This window comes from Euprymna scolopes, chromosome 27 (assembly GCF_053919585.1).
Source record: "Euprymna scolopes isolate OS-2025 chromosome 27, ASM5391958v1, whole genome shotgun sequence".
Taxonomy (NCBI): Eukaryota; Metazoa; Mollusca; class Cephalopoda; order Sepiida; family Sepiolidae; genus Euprymna; species Euprymna scolopes.
Genome location: NC_136508.1, coordinates 75,766,965 through 75,787,974, shown reverse-complemented (window position 1 = coordinate 75,787,974; position 21,010 = coordinate 75,766,965). Strand labels below are relative to the sequence as shown.

The 21,010-nt window shown below is 33.6% G+C and overlaps 1 protein-coding gene across 1 annotated transcript in view; it reads right to left on the bottom strand.

Moving 5' to 3' along the window:
- LOC145248918 (uncharacterized) overlaps positions 1-21,010 on the bottom strand; it is a 424,846-nt gene that overhangs the window by 29,786 nt on the left and 374,050 nt on the right. The window contains exons 46-50 of the mRNA XM_080110703.1: positions 18,636-18,734; positions 13,812-14,024; positions 9,397-9,634; positions 3,995-4,073; positions 832-916 (exon numbers count right to left, since the gene is read on the bottom strand). Of these exons, the coding sequence (XP_079966829.1) occupies positions 832-916; positions 3,995-4,073; positions 9,397-9,634; positions 13,812-14,024; positions 18,636-18,734 (714 nt within the window). The remainder of the gene's footprint in view (positions 1-831; positions 917-3,994; positions 4,074-9,396; positions 9,635-13,811; positions 14,025-18,635; positions 18,735-21,010) is intronic.

The following is a 21,010-nucleotide window of genomic DNA, read 5'->3' as shown; positions in this document are numbered from 1 at the left end:
TAATTTTAGATGGGTTTTGTATCGGAATACCTCTGATAAGTATCAAAATCGATGAAACAGTCCAATTTTGGTCAAAGTAAACACGTTTATGCAGCCTATCAACATAATTGCATTCAAGAATTTTTATTACCACACAAGCAGAATGGTTCGGCCTTTAAAGTCAACAGTAGGTTCTTTAAGAAGACAGAGGCACTTTAAGAATGAACGCTTCTGTTTAGAGTATAATTAGACCATTGTACTTGACGTTTGTCTTTTAAAATTAATTCAAGTCATTATATAAAATTAAAAATAATTTCATAAAATCAACAGTAGGTTCTCTACAGTGCAATGTAAACTACACTGAATCGTGGACTGTATCACTGCGGGGAAACATATGAAGCTTCCTCCCATTGCACAGCAGTAAGTTCCTGGCGAGGGCAGGCAATCAATTGATTTGATTAAGTAATGGACGATTTCTAACCGATTTCGATGACAATAAAAGTATTAGATGTGTTGAACATTTTAATAACATTTAAATCCCGAACAACGTCGGGTCCGCTGCTCGTATTATTATATATGTACTGTATTTCATGTCTAAATACACGTCATTCTAGTCTGGTGTTGGACAGTAGCATATTTTTGTATTTCTCCTAAATCGAGGTTACAAATACAAAACAATTCCATACAAAAAAGGAAATGGATATATTATTTTGCTGCATAATTTCTTGAATAAAGAAATGTGTGTTTTCTTTTATGAGAATTTCATTCCCTAACGGGCACGTAACATAAAAAAGAATTTCTTTGTTTTTTTTAATATCTATGCTAAACTGCGTAATCACCAAAAACGCTTACCGCATATTTGACCGTCCAGCACTTGTCCAGTTGGACAGTAGAGACTGACTGTTACAGTGTCAGGTAAAACAGATGCGTTCAGGCTCTAAAATAAACGAATGAATAAAATGTTAACAGAAAACAACAAAAATTATTGTTGTGCATGTAATAGTTTGAAAAGCTAATACGTTAACTTTTTGTAATTTTGCATTTGCACGTTAGGCTTACTGCGGCAAATATTTTGTTCTCATCCTATTTAAATTTCTTGCTCGTACAGTCGCAACAGGGTGCAGGGAGAAATTTCACAGGGAATCGTTAGGACAAACGAATCTATAAGAAGACAGACGTTCGGCACCTGCGGATATGAACAAGTAGACTCTTGCTGCTTTCCGTGTTTGCTGAGGCATTTAAGTTCAGGAAGAAAACATTTATGTTTTAAATATGCAATTGATAATATAAATTAAAAATATATTTTTAAGAACATGACTTAATGCTCCCCATAAAAAAACTGGCAAAATAGACATTTGTATTAGAAAACTATTTAATGTTTGCATATCCTGTTTTTATTTATTAACTGATTTCTATTACCTTTTGGTATAATGTTACAGAAATCAGAGGTATATGAATTTTCACGGATAGTTTCTGTGGCCTTCTTTTAGTTGAGCGTAAAAATAAATGAAACTAGATATAACCTACATTACCCACTCTTATTCGTAGCAGCTCTGTTCAAAATGTTATAATATTAGTTTCAATAAATAAAGGCAAAAATAATGTGTGAAAAAAATGCGCATCAAATACCATTTTCTAAGCGTTTGGTATAATTTGACAAAAAAATTGAATCGCGATATCCTAGCTCATTAATGAACAATCATATAAGACTGCTAAATGGCAGTTTATAAGTGGATCCCTTAGACAACGAAATATAAAAATATACACAGAGCTTAATTTATATAAACACACACACACACACACATATATATATATGTATATATATGTGTGTATATATATATATATATATATATATATATATATATATATATATATATATATATATATTAGGGATAGGGCGATTCCAATATTATTACCTATTCTGAACTAAATTCACGATTCCGATAGAATTACCGATTCCGATTTTTTATGAATCTCTAAATATTTAACGATAAAATTGTATTTTGTCCCGATTACTGGAAAAACATCTTAAATGTGCAGATATTTTCTCAAACGTAAAAACACACTTGTGAGGGGTCAGTCTAGAGATTTTAGTCTTACCGGAAGCTTAAATCAATAAACATTTATTATTTTATTATAACTACAAGCAGTGGAAGATATTTATTAAACCAAAATCAAATCAAAAAGATAATTTAAAAAATCGGTTTTAGCATCGGAAAGTATGTTCACATTTTTCCGATTCCAATACCCCCCAAAAGCTCCGATTTGTCCGATTCCCGATTCCGATTAATCGTCCCATATATTTATATAGTGTTATATATATATATATATATATATATATATATATATATATATATATATATATATATATATATATATGTGGGGGGGATGTGGTCCTGTTGTTTCAACAACGTCGGCGACCACAGTCATGGTAATCCCTGGGAGACAATTAAAGACGGTAGTTTCCCGTTGCTTCCCGTCTTGATTCGGGGTGTATAACCATTCATGGGTTAAACGCAACCACATATATCAGTCTGGAAATTTTTACGACTCTGCGTTGTACATACAGCTAATTGGAATATCCATGTTGAACGGTTGGATTTTATCTTATAAAAGAAATCATCTTTCCACGGATCCTGCGCGAGAAAATAATGATAAAGAATTAATCTAAAATTATCCATTCCTACGTGATTATAATAACCGTTACTCTGGATGCTCCATCGAACGGAATTGGAATTTACTTTCAACAGTGAAATATTAAACCAATCTGGATCCTCCCAAGGATTTTATTTGGATATCAAAATCTCATATCCTTTTTTGTTGTTTCAATCCTTATTTTCTTTCTCTATGTCCCTTTAAACATTTAATGTTCTATATATTTTCTATGTATGTTCCGAATAGCAAACTTATATTTAATATTTTGCTAATGTATTTCCTCTGAGGAGATAAGCCTACATTGAAAATCTATAGATTAGGGAAAGTACTTTGTATCTTGGTTTCTTTGTTCAAATAATAAGTTATGTTTTGAAAAATTAAATTTTTTAATTAAATTTAAATATATAAAACTGTATATATATATATATATATATATATATATATATATATATATATATAACATTTCTCTTAACATAAGATCAATAAATTAATATGAACCAGTATATAGTTTTCTATTACCAATTTACTTTCCTTTTGTATCCAATTTGCCCCTCCATATCTTTTCGTTATTTCTAAAAATTGCCATTAACAGAATTCTTATATATAACTTTCATCCCATTATATATATATATATATATATATATATATATATATATATATATATATATATATATATATATGTATTAGTGCTATAAGGATTAATCGGAAGCGGGAAGCGGAAAAATTGGAGCTTTTTGAGGGATCGGAAAAATTGGAGCTTTTTAAGGTATCGGAATTTGCACTAACTTTCCGATGCAAACCCGATGCCTTTAATTATCTTTTTTTATTTGATTTTGGTTTAAGAAACATCTCCTACTACTTGAGGTAATAATAAAATAATAAATATTTACTGATTTAACTTTCAGTAAAACTAAAATCGCTAGATAACCCCATCACAATTGTGTTTTTACGTTTGAGAAAATATATGCACGTTTAAGAAATGTTTTTACAGTAATCGGGATAAAATAACACTTTTATAGTTAAATATTTAGAGATTTATAAAGAATCAGAATAGGAAACGGTTATTGTATCGGAATTGGTAATTGTATTTGAATCGGAAAAATATTGGAATCATCCATCACTAATATATATATATATATATATATATATATATATATATATATATATATATATATACATATATATGTACATATATATATATACATATATATATACATATATACATATATATACATATATATACATATATATATATATACATATATATATGCATATATATACATATATATATATATATATATCGTATACGTGTGTCATAAGTGTGTCTGTGCATGAGAGGCTACGTTCAAACTCATCTTACCTGATAATAAAGTTTATTTTTGTCAATGATTTCATTAAGTAAAAGATCTCTGGCTGACGTTCCGTTTGGCGAATAGGAGCTGAAAGTATTAAACGAATGAAATGAAATTAATAGAAAAAAATATTCAATTGTACACTTTCTCAGGTTGGTGCGTTAGCTAGTCTTTAACAACGTGTTTCTGTCAATTGCATCAGAGTTGTCCGCGGACAGAACTCGGCAGTGGGATGACAGGTTAAATCAACCGAGCATGTGAAAACGATAGCAAAAAGGGAAAAGGATTGTGAAATTACGCCACCGGTGAAAAGAGAAATGATTGTCACGTTGTAATGTAGTACGCGATTCAAGTGAAACCAAACAGCTGCGAACTGATATGGATTCGTTGATCAGAACACACAAGGGTTTCTCGTTCTCTCCTTATTCTTATATCCCAAGGAGATATAACCTCTAGAATGAAATACTAACTTGCTAAATAGAAAAATTGTGGACGTTCACCTTGTTCATTCTAGGCATGACTAAATTTTATTTAGCTGAAAACAGTTGCTCTCAAATATATTTGTCATGATTCATGTACTCCACAACCGTTCATCGATATTAATTTATTTATTGCGGACTATTATCCTCATGTTACTTTGCTGTTGTATCACGACGTTGCGGCCAACCATTCAGAGCAGCATGGTGCGTGGTAAAATTCTAATAGTGTTCGCGTATTCTCAATTACACCCTTTAGTAAAAGTTAAAATGTGCGGTTCAGAACACACAATACAAATTAAAGACGTAGACATTATAAGATTTCAATTTTACTAGAGGCATGAACTGAAGTTTTAACGTTTTATAAACAATCGATTCCTATTCATGTCAGAATTCAAGTCGTGCCTTATTGAAGTTTTATCTCCTAACAAGAATCTACGTATCTTTAAACAGAGTTGAGTTATTTTTTGTATCTGCTTCAGATTATCTTCCTCTGAAAGAAATAAGCGCCATGGGGTGTATTCATTTCCATGGTGATGATGCAGTGGGCCGTTCGCACAGAGATCTCTTTAAAATCGACCTTCACTCGAACCAAGTCTATGGTCGTATCAATTGGAAATACACACCCATGCATGAAGAACAAAAAAAAAAAATAGAAAGAGGAAGAAGCGGTGCTTTAAAACTTGGACTAACCCTAATTCTTTAACAATTAACCCACGGCTGTTTTTTTTGATAGCGTTTATTTTTCAGTATTTTTATTTTATTTTATTTATTTATGTTTTTGGTAAGCATTTATTTATTTATTTATTTATTTTTTTGCTATTTGTTTTGGTTAGTATAAAGACAACTACGTGGTTTAAATTAAAGAGGAGTAACTCGATATAGATAAATCAGATACAGAGTTAAGTCAGTTTTTTTTAATCAGTTTCTTCCAACTGGGGACGGGGTATCTTACCAGATGCCAAACATTCACCCACTAATTCAGATATCTTTTTAAGATTGTCATCGTCTGTCGCCACTTCAGCCTTGACAGAGTAAGTTCTGCGCGCTTGTCTATGTTGATTTGCAAGTCTTTCAAATCATACTTTGTATAGTAACTGAATCTCTTCCTAGGCTTATGTTGAGGGAGCTTACCATTTTCCATCTCCTAATAAATAATCTGTTTCAGCAGCCTACAATCTTTCATTCGAACCACGTGATCCACGCAACGCTTGTGAGATCACAAGGGTCTCAACACTAGAGTAAAATGCTCTCACAAAGACCTCGTACTTGTGCTTGCCATTTGAGGTTTAAGATACGTTTCAAGCATTTTTGGTGAAATCGTTTAATATGCTTTGATGCAATGTCCATATTTCTGATGAAAATAACAGGGTGTTTAGCACACGTGTCGTGTAAACTCAGATACTATTCCTGTCTGTGATGCCATAGTCAGACCACACTCTATTCTCCAACCTTCTAAATTTTACAGCAGTTTTCAGAATTCGTCTGTAGATTATTTAAGCCTATTTTCGACTTGGCAATACCAGCCCCCTCACCCCCGTTTAGTCGTTAATAAACCTGAAGAGCGACAGTGCATCCGGTTTATACTGTCAGTTTTTATTTATAAAGGAACCACCACTTATCAAGGCATTGATGCCAATCGAGGGTAAGGGTTAATCAGACTGCGGTAGTAAATGGGACAATATTGTTAGTAGTGGTAATTTGCTAAATTGGAATACTTAAGGGGAGCGCCCATCAAGAAATGTTCACGTAAAACTTGAAGACGATCATATTGTAACTAGCTTGTAAACATGGAAAAAGAAGAGAGTTCGACAAGCTTTGTTCATTGAATCCACGTTTAGGTTTAAGTATAAATAAAAATTGGAGGAACATATTGGTAGACGTTTCAGTTAGACAAATGGTTTTCGTGAAAGTTTGGCAAGAGGGAATCATAGATTAGAGCTCAGACGAGCATTTGCCATGAAAATAACGATAAAAGCTCGCAACTTCCTTTCTGCGTGAAAAAGCCTGCAGAGAAGAGAAAAGGGCATCTCTTACTAGGCTACGAAGTATATTTTGAACACTGTCAATGCAAGATAATGTGCTTCTAGCAGCTGCTGCGCAGATGTGGCAACAGTACTCCATCCTTGGACGTACTTGTCTCTTATACAAGTAGAGAATTGCATCATCAGTGTGATATCTACTGGAGCGGTAGAACAATCCCATAATTTTTTCCAGCGCCATTGGTAACGGATTTGATGTACATATTCCATTTCAGATCAGGAGTAAAGGTCAGACCGAAAAGCTTGTCTAAACATGGAGCCTCCTTAAGACAAGAGCCATTAATTTCAACTGATGCCAGGCGTTGATCATGAAAAGATAGATACTTGTTTTTAGATGAATTAAAATAAACTATGCACCTTTTTCTCCATTGCACCACGAGCTCAACACCAGAGGAGAGAGTATCAAAGACAACTTGATCATTTACAGCCTTTGAAGTGTTGCCATAGATGGTAGTATCGTCATGATAAATGTGTACGAATGATTTACAGATGTGATTTGGGAGATCATTGATGTAGATCAGGAAGAGAGTTTGGCCCAGGATGGATCTCTGAGAGACTCCTGCATTAATTCAGTGAGCTTCTGATTTCTGCCAATCAACCATTACTTTTATGAATATACCAGAGAGAAAGTATTTAATAATTAAGATATATATCCAGCTTTACTTTGGCTGGAGATCGTGGGAAGTAGCCGTTTATGCCATATTCTATCAAAGGTCTTTGATATGTCAAGAGATATTGTCCGAAAATGGAAGGCTCCGTCGAGAAATTCGTTAAACTAATGAGATATACCTATTCGCACGTCTGCTATCCTCCATCAATTGAGAAGTTTTTTTTTAGACATTTTTTCTTTATGTTCCAATCAAGAGTGCGTCTTTTGGGAGCTTTTTACTTGTCCCTACACGATAATAAAGTCGGATACAAAATCAATTTTTAATCTAGAAAAATCCTGCACCTAAAAACGCAATGTTGATGGAAAAAAGATTTCTCCGTCTAAAAAATATTCACTACTAATTGAGGACAGCATAAACGAAATGCAGTATCAAAACAGATACTACACTTTCTCCCGAGCCAGAATACTAAATTATTTAAGTATTTAAATCACATTAACTATTTTTTTTTTACTTAGGCACAACATCCTATTTGGCTTGTAGGATGAGATACGTCGAATATCATTTTTTTTTACAACACAGTATTTTACATATTTTAAAGTAGACGTTGTCACTAAAATACTGTATTGAGTCAATGTCTTAAATGATATTTGAAAGATACATGCTGGTATCAATGAAATTTTATTTACAAAACGTAATTGAGGAAACTGCTTTAATCTAAAAACATGCCAAAATAAAAAAAAAGAATCAAACAAAATAATAATGAGGCAGATAGTAAATCATTTACCACAATTTCCCAAAAAGTTCTCTTAATGTTTTCGAACTTAATCAAAAACAATCAGATAAAAACCTATATGGCAGGCATAAGGGATAAGGAAGAACAAAATAAATACTGGAACTTAATTTTTTATATAGTAGCAGGGTAAAAAGTGTTAATTAGCTATTATCTATCTATCTATCTCTCTCTCTCTCTATCTCTCTCTCTCTCTATATATATATATATATATATTATATATATGTCTATCTAGTGATAAGTGATACCTGGTCTTGCTAAAATAGTTTATATTAAGAATTATTTATTGTTTAGAGAAAGAAATTGGTCACTGAAATGTTTGCAAAAATTAGCTTAAATAAAATATAAACAAACCATAGCTAGATCCACCTTAATCAGTTGGGTACGGATCAAGAGGTCACACGTTAGTGAGGCGTGTCGTTGAATAACATACGTCATCGGAACTCATGAATGAAACGTGTCCTTTTGAGATGACGTAGCGGAACTGACAGGTCAAAAAGATTAGAGCTGAGAGTTTCGATTTTTGTCACCAAAGTGTACAGATGTGCTCCAAAAAGGCCGGGAAGCGAGACTAGACAAACACAGATTTAGCAGACTCTTGAAACACTGAGACATATGAAATAAATTTATATTTATGAAATATAAAGTTGTTGTTCTGTGTTTTACAAAGATGAAAAGTAAGGTACGTCTCAATCGTCTTATTGTGACAGTATGATGGGCAGTCATCACAGCGCCCAGCAGAACAAAGACAAAGGACCCCCGGACAGAAAAGTATGAAAACCCTCTTCTTCCATAAATAACTCCCCGCTATGTAACATTTTGGAAGTTCTCTAGTAACAACAATTAAAAGAGGACAAGATCCACAAAGATGCTAAATTATCTAATAAATATAAAAGTGAAAATGCATGTATGTATGTATATATGTATGTATGTGTGTTCGCTTTTTCTGTATGTCTATAAAAGGCTTCTTTCAGAGAAGCGGTCGGTCGGTTCACAACTTTTTAAAACTTTTTATATCACATATTAATCGTAATATCTCACTGTTAACAACGAAACTCGCCTGTCTATTTAATTTGCTCGATTTCGGGAAGATAAATATTCAACATTTGTCGCTCGCCGCATGTGGGTTAGTATTTTTCCTATAACATCTTGGGGGGAAAAAAAGCGTTTAGTAGTAAATGAATACTATCCCGCAGTCAAACTTGACCCCATTAACTCATTAAAACGGACAGCTGCCAAATCCAAGTAATTAAATAAATTCAAACGTGTCTCCGTTAGCATCTCGCGGTGGGGAAAGTGTAAACGTCGCACTTTTTTTTTCACACTTTAATTTACAATTTTGCCTCAACGGTTCGGGTTCGATCCTCATACTTACTTTTCTTTTAACCCCCACCCCCGGAGTTTCCACACACACCTTCAAACATCCGGGCAACGCCGGGTACCCCTCGCTAGTTATTGATAAAAGAGTGTCATTCGAAGTGTAATACTTACTTGATATTAGTTAAGTCTACTTCGACAGGAGGGTTGTATACGGCCCTTTTTCTTCGAGATGTATCGTTAGATTTCCATGAACAAGAGAAACAATTCTGCCCGGTACATAACATGTATATTTGTATGAAGATTGCAAATCTTATCTTAATTTCCGAACACAAGATGGAGGATAATGGCTGAGCTCCGTCAAAGTTCATCGTCATTTTGATTTTTGCATTCACTTTTCCCACACTTGTCACTAATTAAAAAAAAAGAAGAAATATAAAAATATATCTGTAAATTAAATAAATAATCCATTATAAGCAAATGAATGTCTAAATATCGAGGTAAAACTTAAAAAATGCAGAACAACATTGAAATGAATAGCTCTCGTCTTGGGGAGGCTTCATGTTTTGACAAGCTTCTGGGCTTGACCTTTACTCCTGATCTTAAATGGAACATACATTACATCCGTTCCCGAGGCTGCTGGAAAAATGATGGGATCCTTCTATCGATCCAGTAGATATCTCACTGCTGATGCAATTCTCTATCTATATAAGAGCCAGGTACGTCCAAGGATGGAGTACTGTTGCCACATTTGGCCAGGAGCTGCTAGAAAGGACTTATCCCGCCTTGATAGAGTTCAAAATAGACTTTGTAGTCTCGTAAGGGATGTCCTTTTCTCTTCCCTGCAACTTCTTTCCCACAGAAGAGATGTTGCGAGTTTGTTTCTGCTTTATCGTTATTTTCATCGCAAGTGCTCGACTGAGCTCCAATCTATGGTCCTCCCCTCGCCAATCTTTCATAAGAAACACCCGTCTAGCAGAAAACGCTATCACTAATTTCCCCCACTCTTTATCTGTGCCTAAACCTAAACGTAGATACCATGAGCAAAGCTTCTTTCTTAGAACTGCACGCCTATGGGATTGTCTTCCGTTTTCCAACTGACTACAATATGGCTGCCTTCAAGTCTAACGTAAACAAGTTTTTGATGAGCCGTTCCATATAAGTTAACATATTCACCGAATTTCCATTACTACTATTTCTATAATGTCCAATTTCTACTGTACACTCTTTAACAATTATCCTCGAGTGGCCCCCTGGCCTTGATAAGTGGTGATGCCAATGTACAAAAATTACAAAAAAAAACAAACAAAACAAACAAAAACAATCACCAACAGAGTTTATATTTTTAAAAACCTTGAATGTAAAATATTTAAAATTAAAACGGAATGTCTATTACATGGAGTCAAATGTCAATTTATATCATGAAAGGCTATTAATGCGTACACCCACCTTTTTATATTATAGTTAGGGCTATGACAAAAGTATATTTTTATCATTGATTTGACTATCAAGTATATATCCGACACAGTTAGACACAGTTAATCAGCAGAAAACCACATCACTCTATATAAAAGCATATAAGGTATCAACGGATACACACTAGAGAGTCAAAACAATGAAAAGAATATTATGTTGTCATAGCCCTAGTAATAATAGAGTTTGTTTTAGCCACTAATTAAAAGAAAGTAATTCTGATATTTTAACAGAGTTATTTTCCTGATACCGACTCTATAATTTTGTTTTATATTCCTTCAGCTGAAGTTCTAAAAAATGAACGGTCCCCCTAGCTGGGGCTAATAGTTTCTTTTTCCCGAATTGATCATTTTAATATGTTAAAGTATGCCTTCATTTTGATCTCTCGATCAATACAAGAATTCATCTAGTCGTGGAGTGCCCAGCTTCGTGTTGCTACTTGTATAGCGTTGCGTAGTGGGTTACATATTGGAGACACATAATACAGAGGGTGATAATGACATTTTTGTACGGTTAACATTTCCACGACGACTGTGATCGTTTCTAGGGACTTCATATTATTATTACTACGGAGCTGAGAGGGACATTTATGCAACAGTTCTTTTTAACACAGATAAAGGGGAGATACATTATTGATGATGGCGGAAGGGACACATAATATTTTGAGTGAGCTATACAAAATTCGTTTATAAGATGATGATATTTAACGAAGACAACAGTTTACAAATATAGATGATTCTTTGTTCATACCAGCTGGTGATGATAATGGTCAGGGATTCAAGCCTTTACGACTACATGATCTCCTCCTTCCCCATTCGCCTCTAAGGGGCATCTCTCTGTTTCTGTCTCCTTCTCTCTCTCTCTCTCTCTCTCTCTCTCTCTCTCTCTCTCTCTCTGATATTGACTGTCTTTAAAGTCGAATCCTGTCTCAATATATTGGGGATCTCCTTTCTTGGTGACGTCAAAGCCGTTGTTAAACAATGTGACTCCCCCACGTTTCAAGGTACACGTGCGCTCTGCACATGCATCCACACGCCTCTAGTAACAAAGAAATTCCCAAAGTAATTGGATCGTTTTTCACTTATTTTGTTAATCATTATTTCTAAACTCGTATTGTCCATTCTCTTAACTGACATATTTAATATCCCGTTATTTTTAAATCATTCGATTAATCGACTCCAATCCTAAATTAAATATATCTCTCTGACCAATAATATTTAGTTATTTGCTAGAACAATGACAATCGTCCTACATTCCTAGGATTTCAATATGTATTCTTTTTAAACTTTCTTCTATATTCCATTCTAATTTTTCCAAATATCCTTTTCAACTTATCGTTTGGGGTTTACTTACTAAGGTTTGTCCCTTTTTACATAACATTATTTGGAGAAGTGAGTAGATCTTATTTTGGATGCGAACACTATGTTATTTTAAATATTTGCTCAGGGTTTACTTGTAGGGAAAAGTATCCTCATGCCGGGTTGTCCTGATAAATTCAAAGATCTTAGGCATGTGACAGTGTCTAATAGATATTAGGTTGGTGCAAAAATAATGTCGTTTTTTATACGTGTATATATATATATATATATATATATATATATATATATATATATATATATATATATATGATTATAAACGACATTATTTTTGCAAAATAATGTCATTTTTGGACGAATATATATATATATATGTATATATATATATATATATATATATATATATGATTATAAACGAAATTATTTTTGCACTAATCTAATACTTAAATTCTCCACAGTAGGTATTCAAGTTCTCTCTGGCGTGTATGTCAAAGAAGAGGAATATGCTGGTTGAAAAAGAAATAACTTTTCTTAAATTTTGCAAAATTCTTAAGAATTTTTCACAAACATGTTTTATTTCCTCTTTGCCGCCATTTCCTAAAACACAACATTAATTTAATATACATGGCATTACTCATTCTTTATCTTAGCAGTGATTAAGAAAAACTCATGATACAAAGTAAATTATTTAAGGAGTTTAGACAGTAAATGCAAATATATAAACATATGTGCATACCTACTTTTACATACATATTTAGATAATACTAAGTTAAAGATAACTTGGATATATTTATATAGATAATCGCCGATAAACTCTATTATTTCTTAAATAGATTACTTTAGGCTATTTGTCTGCTAATTTTTTAAAACATTAAAATTCAGTTGATATTGTAAAATTATAAACATAATTTTATACGAGTAAAGGCCCTGGATATGATCTTAAACTATATCCGATGGTGAGGCCCCCAATTGCGGGTTTTGGGGAGCCACCCTTTAATTGCCATTGCTCCCAGGTCAACCCTAGTGGTAGTACATGTAAGGGCTCCAGCTGTGAGTTAAATAGAAACCGACTAAAAACAACAGCAACATAAAACAACAAATATATTCTATTAAAATTTTTTCTTCAAAATCACTGGATTCGGCATTAAATAACGTGAAAAGGGTTGATATGCCGTAAAACAAAAATAACCAACCACCCCACCAACCAGCCAAAAGTAAGTAAAAAAGTTGAAAACCTATAAAGACGGGAGTGGTGTCATTAAAACGAGCGATATTTTGTGCCACATAACATATCTATATAGTCACCACTATTTGTAATGCACTTTTGCGGTAAACGATATTTGTGCATGCGCGTTTAGAGTGTGCTTTGTCATACGAAACTCATTCCAAAGTAAAACCTATTTGTTTTCACTTAGTGAGTGGAAAAGTTACGTAGAGAGGAGTATTATCATTAAAACGAGCGACCTTTTGTGCTCCAGAATTTATTTTTTACATAGCTACTACCACTATCAATTCACCTTCGTCAGAAATTCAATAAAGCATCTCTACTACTGATACACGTCCATAACAGGGGGTAATTTCTCAGAGTCTACGGTCAATATCTGCAACAGAGAGATGGATCTTTCAGGTCATTAATGCATAAGTTCAGTTATCATAAAAATGCAATTTGCAATCCCCTCTTATCCATGTGAGTTAAATAAAAAAAAGCAGGAGCCATTACGCCTATCGTATGTACTGACATATAGATTCAATATAAACAATAAAATAAACATGTATGTAAAAACTTGCATGACTACTTACCGTTTGTACAAGGTGGTATTCGAAAGTAGGATGTATTTTCTTTCCCCCACATATGATAGATGCCACAGGAATAAACACGGGGTCCTGCGATTGCGGGTCGTTTATTGAACTCCTGGCAATTTGGAAGGCAAACAATCGACTCGTTTAAGGAGAGACAACCCCGTTCGGTATCATTCAGGTAAGACTGGGGAATCGTCTCTTCGCAACTAAAACCTAAGCAAAAAGAAACGAAAATTATATATGTACTAGTATATATAACCTTAAAAAAATGACATACGAAATTATGGTTCGCCTATGTACGCGAGTTCTATGTATTTACATGAATTGCTACAATATTCACATAAAATCGTACGATTACGTCAGTAACATTTTTTCATGTACACATACATACATACAACTACTACAACAACAACAACTACTACTACTACTATTAAGTCTGCTACTACTACTACTACTACATATTGTTATCATTGGCTCACAAGAAGCTTTCAAACAGGTCTTCAGAGATCTTTCCCTGTATTATTATTATTATTATTATTATTATTATTATTATTATTATTATTATTATTCTTCACTAAGATCTTTCAGACAGGCCATCATCAGCGATTTCCCTTCTCACCAACAACCTGTGGTGTTCCTTGGAGTTTGAGTGACGACCCGTCGCCTCAGATTTCTAATACTCCCCACCTCTTTCAATAACCTTTGCAAATTAGTTTGCGTTATTGAAATAGCCGTTTACGATTGCTTTCTCGTTGGTGGCGACCTATAGCTTTCGTTGTATGTGGGTGGCAATAAGCCTCCTCAAGATTCCAGCCTCCTTCGCACTCATTCAGTGAAAGTCTGGTCTTTCCATCCAGCTTGTCCCGCCAACCTTATTTGATGTGGTGGAGGGGGTCAGAATTGTACCGTTTCATTTTGCATTATTCCATATGGTGTTTCGTTGTGTTTTACTTCTGCAGTAGTTTTTATATGTCATGCTAGCGCCTGCTAATCATGTGTATTGATCTCCATAGTTACGTTTTTTTTAAATATTTCATTCGTTTTCATTATTATTATTATTATTATTATTATTATTATTATTGTTGTTGTTGTTGTTGTTGTTGTTATTAATATTATTATTATTATTATTATTATTAATAATAATAATAATAGTAACTTAAATATTAAAAAAAAACCCTTCAATATGAAAACTAACACAAGCGAATCAAAAGCGTAGACCAGACAAACTGCTGCAGAGACAAAACATGAAGCGCTAAATCGAACCAAGAACATTGAAGCTGCATACCTATAAATTCTCTAACCCCACCCTTATCCCTTATTACCACACCACCATCCCTCCACATAAAAAGAGTGAAACCAAATAGCCAAGTAGACAACGAGGAACGAAAGACCGAGGGGTGTGCACTGACCAAACCTCCGGTGTGTAAGTGCGAAGAGAATTGGAACCTTGGGGAAGCTTATTGCCAATCAAATTCCATTAACAACCAATGCTCATTGACAACGAGAAATCAATGGCAACCAGTTGTTGCGATAATGCAAATTCATTTGCAAATGGTATCGAAAAATGTGGAGAGTACTTAAAAATCTGGGGAGACTAGTTGTCACTCGGCTTTCAAGGAATAAAACAAGCTCTATTCAATGAGATCTTTGGTAACCTGTGTGAAAGCTCCTTATGAGCCGCCGCCGCCGCCAACAACAACAACAACAACAATAATAATAATAATAATAATAATAATAATAATAATAATAATAATAATAATAATAATAACAAAACCAATAACCGGATGTCGACTTTGCTATTCAGGCTGACCACACGGTGAATATCAAAGAAAAAGAAAAAAACTGATCAAGTACACAGAGCTAACCAGAGAGCTGAAATGGATATGGAAGATGAAGAAAATCAAGATAATACCAATAATAGTAGGAGCACTAAGAACTATCCTGAAAAAACTTTGAGAAAAGAATGGGAGAAATTGGAATCAGAGGAATAGCTGTAAAGATACAACGAATAACAATAATGAAAACAGCTGAAATATAAAGGAAAACATCTTTGAATGCGGAGACTAATACGCCTGAGCCACATGAGCGGCCCAATAAACTGCTGCGGAGGCAAAATATGAAGAAGTGTTACATGGAACTAAGAACATTAAAGCTGCATATATTTAAGTAATCTAGCGCCTCCCCCTCCCTTTGCCCCATCACCGCCTCCGACCCCCCGCCCCGCACAAAGAGTGATACCAAACAGCCGAGATGGGTCAAGGAGGATAGAAATACCGAGGAGAGAGCACTGACCAGAACTCTGCTGGACAAGTGCGAAGAGAACTGGGACCTTGGGGAGACTTATTGCCACTCAAATTCAAGTGGAGAACAATGGCCGCTGCTAGCGAGAAATCAATGGCAAGCGACTGTTGCGATAATGCAAGTTCATTTGCAAATGTTATCGAAAAAGGTGAAAAGTATTGGAACCCTGGGGAGATTTTTTGTCACTCAGCATCCAAGGAATACCACAGGTTGTTTTCCAGGAGAAATTTTTGATCTCCGTGTGAGGCAACAATGATAATAATTGAACATGAAGTATAATAATGATATAATACCATGACTTGCAGGACCACTAGGACAATCCAACATGATTTTGAAAAATTCAGAGAAATTAGAATAAAGGGGAAGATTAAGATTATGCAATAGAAGGCAATGCTGATAACAGCTGAAATTTTAAGGAAACCCCTTGATTGCGGAGTTTTAACTACATGAGTGGCAAGAGTTACAGTGCAACAAAAGTAAAACAAAATTGTGAGCCAATAATATTCCAGATAATCTGGAAACAATAAGAAAAACACTCTCCGTTGGCATTTTATTATAACGTGGAGGATTTCTTTCCGAATTCACTTCAGCCTTTGTTGCGTGAATTGCTATTTACTATGTTGCTTCCAGCGCTTGTTATGTAAAGTGCTGTATTTGCGCTGGAAGGCCTTAATACTTACTTTATAATTGCAGATAAACCGATACCCACCACGAAACCGTTTCCATGCAGTTTACAACACAGTTATCCAAAAAATCCACTTAAACAAACACTTATGGTAAACTGTTTCTTAATGCCATCGAACTTTATATGTGGCGTCACAAGTAGACAAGTCTTAGCTCTTCGAATCTCTCAAAATAAAACACTTGGTCAAGCGTTTTCCTTAACTTTATCCGAAAAATTGAAATGTTCTATTTAAAAAAAAAAAATACTTGATAAAATTACGTTTCTGAATCTTTGATATTAGGAAAAATGCAATTGTAAAGCGATATTCTCCTCATGGTTGCAAGTTCGATCCTCGGTGTGAGCGACAGAAATATACAATTGCGAATTATGAATGACGGAATAAGAGCATGTAACCCTCGGGAAAGAGTTCTCTTCGAAATTCTGTGCAGATTTCCTAGTTCGATAGAAAGATTCCCGAGTTCACAAGATATACCTGAAAAACATCTGAAGTTATATCGACTGAAACGTTGTGGAAGTAAACCTCAAGATAAGAACAGTAGTCCACAAAGCTAAATAAGTCAATAAAATATATAATATACAATAGAAATATGCGACCATGAAAAGTATATTACTTTTCATGGTTTAGCTTAAACATGGAAAATAAAAGGACACGATGTTCAAGTAAAAAATAAATAAATAAATTTAATTTAAAATATTTCAGCAGTAAGAATTGATTAGATAATATTAAATTGAATTTAAAAAAAATCTTAACACTGCAATAGTTTCAGTTATGAATGTATTATATCTTTTACTAGAATATCTTGTCCTTTTCTTTTCCATGTTTAAGCTTAACCATATTATTTTTCATACGCGCATTTTTCTATTGTAATCCTTGATTTTTTCAGGTTTCCAATAATTTTACTTGTTCTTTGTTTAATTTTAGTCTTATTTTTTTTTTTGCACCCATGAACATAACATACACATATGTAAAATAATGTACGGCACTCATCTGCTTTCAATAAAATCCTCCCACTATTCCCCTTTCATTCTTCCATTTTGTCTGTTTCAGTCGTTACTTCCCTCTTCGCGAGAGCGGTGAATTGGTAGCAACAGTAGTCGCTGAACCGACGTGGTTGCTATGGAAACCAGTCATAAAAAACGTCGCTCCCCCTCCTTACGGTTTTTACGATTTTGAACACCAGTAAATTAATCAGAACTTTTGATTTACTGAACGAAAATTGATTTTTTTTCACAATATAACTGAGAAAGTGATCTATAAACTAATAATTGTTTGAAATTTAATCGAAAAATGAGTGAGCGTTAAGGCTTTAAAGCAGTTTTAAATAACTAAAACTGACACTTAACCATATAGTCAAACGCTATCCTGTTTGAATGATACGATTTTTTTTTTCATATAAATAGATGTTTTTTTTTTTCGTTAGGCTATCAGTACGCCTGTTGAAAAGTATTATATACATTGCGGAATCTGTTTAATTTCTAAATAGTATTGATGTTAGCTACCTTTTAGCACTAGAATATATTTCATTAATAATAAATGATAAATTTAATTAAATAAACCACTATCATAAGGGAGAATCGAGACCGAAACATTATAATTGTCAGTTTGAGATTCTCAGATTTTTAGACTTTTTTTAAAAAATAAATAGAGCTTGGATTATTAGCTTGACAAAATTATTATAGCTTTTGGGGGACATCATGGATTTATGTATTATTCAAACATGGATGAGGTCATTAAACATAATTGATAGGTTTAATCTATGAACTTCACGGACTAGTTCAGTCAACATGCCTCGGCTCATCTTAAAAGAGAAAGGAAAGAATTGTTAAGTTTTACTTACGTCGACTAAACAACTGAAACGTACACACAGACGCCGTTTGGTTCTTCTTGCCAAATGCAATGTATTCGATCGTGTGTGCTCCCCAACTAAAATAAGACTCTGAAAATAAGACAAGGTATAGAGACCAGTTATACCTCTTATACAGCTATTTAATAAAAAGAGAGACATTTCATTTATATATAATATAATTATTTACTATAATAATTATTAAATACCTACCGACACTAGTGTTTTATTCTGTTTTTTGAGTGACTCGGTTGGGTTCGTTACAAACCACATAAAGATAAGGACAATCTAGGAACTCACACGTTTCAGGATAGTAAAAATTCTTCAATTCGGTGCATCCGTTCGAAAGTGTTATTGGTATATATACACACACAACAATAATTAAATTTATTTATTTAATTTAGAATTAGAAAATTTAGAATTTTATTAATAGTATAGATTACATTTGATTCTTTATTATGTATGGTAAAGCTACGTGACAGAATAGGCGTTACAGGAGATGCAATCTGCCAAGGGGCAGCATTTGAACTTATCAATGACATTGGTTCGTTCAAGTAGTTGAGGGTAAGAAGTGGCTTTGATTTTACTGCCAGATTTGATTTTTTTTAAGTATATTATAAGTCTAATTTTATTGTTGTCAGTGGGGAACATATATATGGATAATATATATATATATATATATATATATATATATATATATATGATGATTGCAATGTCAGACGAGTGCCACTCCCTCAGACACTTAAAGTCCATGAGCCCAAAAATGGCTTCCATCGCCACAGAATAATTTTTATAGACAAATGCCTGAGGGCGTATCTATACACAGATGATGGTACAGAGTCTTAGCTTTGTACGACAGCTAAGTCTCTCTCTCGGTTCAAAATGTTGAGATCCAGCCACAAGCAAGAACAAGATAGCCAGCAACAAGTTTAACTGCGGACCAGCTTAATGCGGGTACTGGTCTTTGGCTTTTTGCTTTTTTAAATCGGATTTGCTTCTCCTAGAAAGGTTGCCTTCACCACGGCTTACGGGAGTCCTTTCCAGCCCAGCACACACACAGACACACACACACACACACACACACGCACACACACACATATATATATATTATGTACATTTAATATTTTAAAAGTAATTATAAATTAGTTTTATCAGTAGACACTTATGTATGACAGTAAGCAGTAGTGATTACTGCTAAGAACAAGTTACATTGTTTCTGCATGCAGGGACTAACCCAAATACCCTCAAGTGTTATCACGGGAAAACAGAATCAAGTTCTGCAGATAATGCCGTGACAGGTGGACAAATACAGAGGAATTATCAAGTATATCCAATGGTAGTACATGAATCATTGCATTACGCTACGTTTGATAGTTTATTATATAATGTTTTAAAATGACTTTATCTTAGTTCGAAGGTGCTTATAATATGTTTATTAGTAACTTTTGATTATATTTGCCAATACAAACTAGCGTATTGTATTCATCTCGCTCGCCATCTCCTCCCCTCTCTCTCTTTCTCGCTGTCTTTCTCTATATATATAGAGAAAGAGAGAGAGAGATAGAGAGAGAGAAAGAGTTAATATAAATATATATATATATATATATATATATTATGTGTGTGTATTCTCTTCATGCTTTGTTCATTTTTACATTAAATCATTCGTAGATAAATGTTACCTTTCGTAAATTTCAAAAGTAATATTAAAAGACACTAAAAAATGATCTCTTCGTAATGGTCTCCATTATTTCTCTAATGCAAAGAATGCACAAAACAATATATCATATTTTTCATGGGATATATCTTCAAATTTACTCGCCGGTGTTTTCTCTCTCGTTCTCTTTTTCTCTCTCTCTCTCACACACACACACACATATTTGTATATATATACGCATATATATATATATATATATATATATATATATATATACACACACATATATATATGATTTTTGAGGGTAGAGAATTTATACATCGCGATCTTGAAATGAAGACTTTTTATAATTCAAGATTAAAAACGGTTTAAAATACAGTAAACGGGGTGAAAAGACGAAAAGAAGGGAGTCAGCAGACCGGTTTTGCCCTCGCTTTCTCAAAGCTGAATGGAGTTTTTTTTTTTTTTTAAGAAAGGGGGGGGATCGAAAATATGTACAATTGAAAATAAAATCATGTTGCATTACGTTATGTGTGGAGAAAATGAAAAGAAAATAGGGAAAGCCATTAAAATAAAGATACAGTATATTACTCGAAGATAATCATGAATTATAAAAGCCTTCTCCTCATGATTGCGGTATATATATATATATATATATATATATATATATATATACATATCATTTAGTTGTTTTGTCATATTAAAGAAAAAAACA